Raw genomic sequence first — 3,696 nt, forward strand, 5'->3', positions numbered from 1 at the left:
CCTCTCCAGCCTTATCTCCTCTCACCTTCATACTCAGTCTGTGCTCCAGCTAGACTGAACTGTTCTCAATTGTTCAAAAGTACCATTTTAAAAAATGCCTCAATAACTTTATACATATATTCTTTCCATCTAGAAAGTTGGTTTTTTTTGTTTGTTTTTTTTGGAGGGGGTGTGGCTAGCCAGTATGGGGATCTGACCTTTGACCATCTAGAAAGTTCTTACCTACCTTCCCCTTTTTTTTACTATCTGTACTCATGTTTTTGTTTTTCCCCCCTTTTTTTGTGTTTTTTCCTGACTGGTAACGGGATCGCAACCCTCGGTGTTGCACCCACACCGCGCTCAGCCAGTGAGCGACCGGTCTCTATATGGGATCCTAACCCTCAGCGGGAGCGCCGCTGCACTCCCAAGCACCACACTCAACTGAGTGCGCCACCGGGCCGGCCCTGTACTCATGTTTTAAGATAGCTCAATCAGCCTATCCTCTGAGAAGCTTCTGTGTGATCCACTCAGGCAGAGTTAGATATTTCTTCCTCTGTGCTCCCAGAGCTATTATGCTGCACCTTTATTACAGTATTTACCACATTGCATGGAAACTGCTTATATTTACATATATTGCATATATTTACTTATATGTCTAAATTGTGACCTTCAAGGGGGCAACTTATTCATCTTTACATCAAGTCTATAGCAAAGAACTATACACAAGACTTGACACAAAGCCACTATGCAGTATATGACATGGCATTCTGAGAACTAAGAGAGAATTTCTAGGAATAATGAGTAGTATTTCTTAATATTTTCCAGTTTAAGATAAGCAAAATGTTGGGACACTAAGATATGACAACAACAATGGTAACAATAGCAGCTAACATTTACATAATGCCTACTGTTAGGCACAGTTTTGTGTGCTTTCACAGCCTTGTGAGGTGAGAACTATTGTTGTCCACATTTTTTAGACAAAGAAACAGAAACACAGAGAAGTTATGTGACTTGCCTTAGGTTACACAGCCACCAAGATGTAAAGACCAGAAAGTAGAATTTAGTGTGAATTTGTATGTGTTCATTTCCTTTATCTGCAGCTGGTTTCTCAAACCTATGGAAGGAAAAAAAATAAAACTTATTGCTCTTATTTGGTAATCATGTTTCTCCCTTAGCAGTGAAATTTGAATAACTTTTTTTGTTGTTTTGTTTTAGAAGGTGAGTGTAGGTTTAGAAAAGTAAAAAATGACTTCAGAGAAGAAAGTTTTTGAGAAGTAGCATCTTACTCACTGTTCCTAGGAAATTAGAAAGGTGATGTTCCCTAGAAGCCTACAACTGAACACACTTGTGACCTTGAGGGCAGGTATGAAAGGCACTAAGAAAATCTTTTGTTGGAGAGGGAAGGAAAATCTTCACCCCAGAAAAGTGATCACAGAGAAGTTATGAACGTTGTACCATACAAAATACTTATGGGAAAGAGAGGTCATAAATTTGATGAACATGGAAAGTTCTTCACTAAGAACTCAAATCTTATTCAACAGCAAAGAATTCACACTGGGGAGAGAACCGATAAATGTAAAGTTTGTGGCAAAGGTTTCAGTAGGAGTGATACCGGAGGAAGGGTGTGGGGCGGTGGGTTCCGAGAGTGGGTCTTAACCCACTTCATCCTCTTACCACGTTCTTGACTCCACGACAGGAAAGAATTCAAGAGCAGAGTCACAGTAGAAAGTGAGAACAGGTTTAATAGAATGAATAAGAGATACAAGTTTTACAGTGAGAGTGCAGCATAGCTCTAGAGACTGAGCAGGGCCCACACCAAGTTTAATACAAAAGTAAGAAATACACACTTAAGTTTAGTGCACAGTGCAGGCTGGCTCAAGAGAGTGAGAAGCCACTTGCTGAGAGTAAGTTTGATACAAAAAGAAAGAAGTACACACTGTATAAGCAGAGCACAGGCTGGCTCTAGGAGAGTGAGCAAGAGCCCTGCCTTCTGCCAGGATTCAACTTTTCTTTTCTTTTTTTTGTCTTTTTTGAGCCGGCAAGGGGATCACAACCCTTGGCTTGGTGTCGTTAGCACCGCGCTCAGCCAGTGAGCACACTGGCCATCCTTATATTGGATCCGAACACGCAGCGGGAGCACCACTGTGCTCCCAAGCACTGCACTCTCCCGAGTGCGCCACAGGCCGGCCCAGGATTCAACTTTTATAGTTTCACTACCTAATGAATATTCAATTAAGAGGGTGGCTCCCAGTGCTGTAACATAGTCTTGCACATGCTCAGTTGGTCTCTTCTTGGAGCATAGCACATGCTCAGTTGGTCTCTTCTTGGAGCATAGCATGTTCATTAGTCAAATCCTATCACATGCACCAAATACATTCAATAATATTCTGTGCTCTTTAGCACCCCAGGTGGAAGGTCATTTACCTACCAGGGTTACATAACTCTTATCAACTCAGCATGCCCAGCCACTGAATTTGCATAAGCCAGCCCCTTTCAGTCTTATTTTCCCCTGGTTGGTGCCAAAAATAGGTCTAACTAGTAACAGTGACTTTCCTCTAGGGGAGGGCTGAGAGGAGGGGCTTGAAATCTTGGAGAATGGCTTGTAACCCAGAGGCGTGTCCTGTAACCAGAGCCCAGGGAAACTGAGCACCTCCTGTCTCAGGAGCAGCAACTTCTGTCTCCATCAGAGGATCCACAATGGGGAGAAAACTTATAAATGTGATGGGTGTAGGAGAGCCTACACTGTGAGCTCCAATCTGATCCTGCATTATAGAGTTCATACTGCACACAGACCCAATGGATGTGACCAATGCAGCAACTCCTTTAGCTGGAGATCAGATCTTAGTAAGAATCAAAGGCTTCATACTGGAGAGAACCCTCCTGAATGTAACGTGTACAATAAGGCCTTCAGTCAAAGTTCTGACCTCAAACACCAGAGAATACATACTGAAGAAAAACTGTACAAATGTCTTATGTGTGGGAAAGCTTTCGGTCAGAGCCTACTCCTTTTTAAGCATCATAGAGTAGACACTGAGAGAATCCCTACAATATAAAGAATGTGGAAAAATCTTTAGTCAGAGTGCAGGTCTGATGTCATATGCGAGACTGTACATAAGAGACTTTATAGAGGTAAAGAGTTTAGGAAAACCTTCACTGAGAGCCCACAACCTATTAAATATCTCAGAATTCATACTGGGGAAAGACTTCATCAATGTGCTGAAGGTTGGAAATGCTTTATTTGGAATGAAGGTCATATCTCACATCAGAAAAGCCACACCAAAGAGAGACCCTGTAAATGTAATGAATGTGCAAAAGCCTTCTGTATTAATTCAAATCTTTTTAGATATTTTTTAAAAACCCACATCAGATAGAGAAAAAGACATTACTCTGATGAATGTGCTTATAACTTTATATTTCTCTTGTGACTGACCTTTAGAGAGTAGGTCTTGAAGGGAAATATTGTGAATATAACAATTGTGAAATGTTTCAAGGGCAGCTTTTTGCCTCGCTTAACATTAACAAATTCATCAGGGATGTGACCAGGAATGGGTTGGCTAGAACTTGGTTTAGCAGAGAAAAAGATAAGTTTTCCATCATATACTGCTTCTGGAAGGGGCCAGTCCTGTTCACTGACTAGTTTTAAGTTTCTGACTCTTAGGTGGGAAATGAAGTTTTTTGTCTGAGCTTGTAGATATTTGAAAACTTTTTTTTTTTTTT

The 3,696-nt window shown here is 41.2% G+C and overlaps 1 protein-coding gene across 1 annotated transcript in view; it reads left to right on the plus strand.

Annotated features, from left to right (window-relative positions):
• Positions 1 to 3,032, plus strand: part of LOC103600209 (zinc finger protein 271-like) — an 18,449-nt gene extending 15,417 nt beyond the window's left edge. The window contains exons 3-5 of the mRNA XM_008584455.1: positions 1,195 to 1,197; positions 1,521 to 1,624; positions 2,642 to 3,032. Of these exons, the coding sequence (XP_008582677.1) occupies positions 1,195 to 1,197; positions 1,521 to 1,624; positions 2,642 to 3,032 (498 nt within the window). The remainder of the gene's footprint in view (positions 1 to 1,194; positions 1,198 to 1,520; positions 1,625 to 2,641) is intronic.
• The last annotated feature ends 664 nt before the right edge of the window (positions 3,033 to 3,696 follow it).

Source organism: Galeopterus variegatus, unplaced genomic scaffold (genome assembly GCF_000696425.1).
Source record: "Galeopterus variegatus unplaced genomic scaffold, G_variegatus-3.0.2 Scaffold3262, whole genome shotgun sequence".
Classification (NCBI taxonomy): domain Eukaryota; kingdom Metazoa; phylum Chordata; class Mammalia; order Dermoptera; family Cynocephalidae; genus Galeopterus; species Galeopterus variegatus.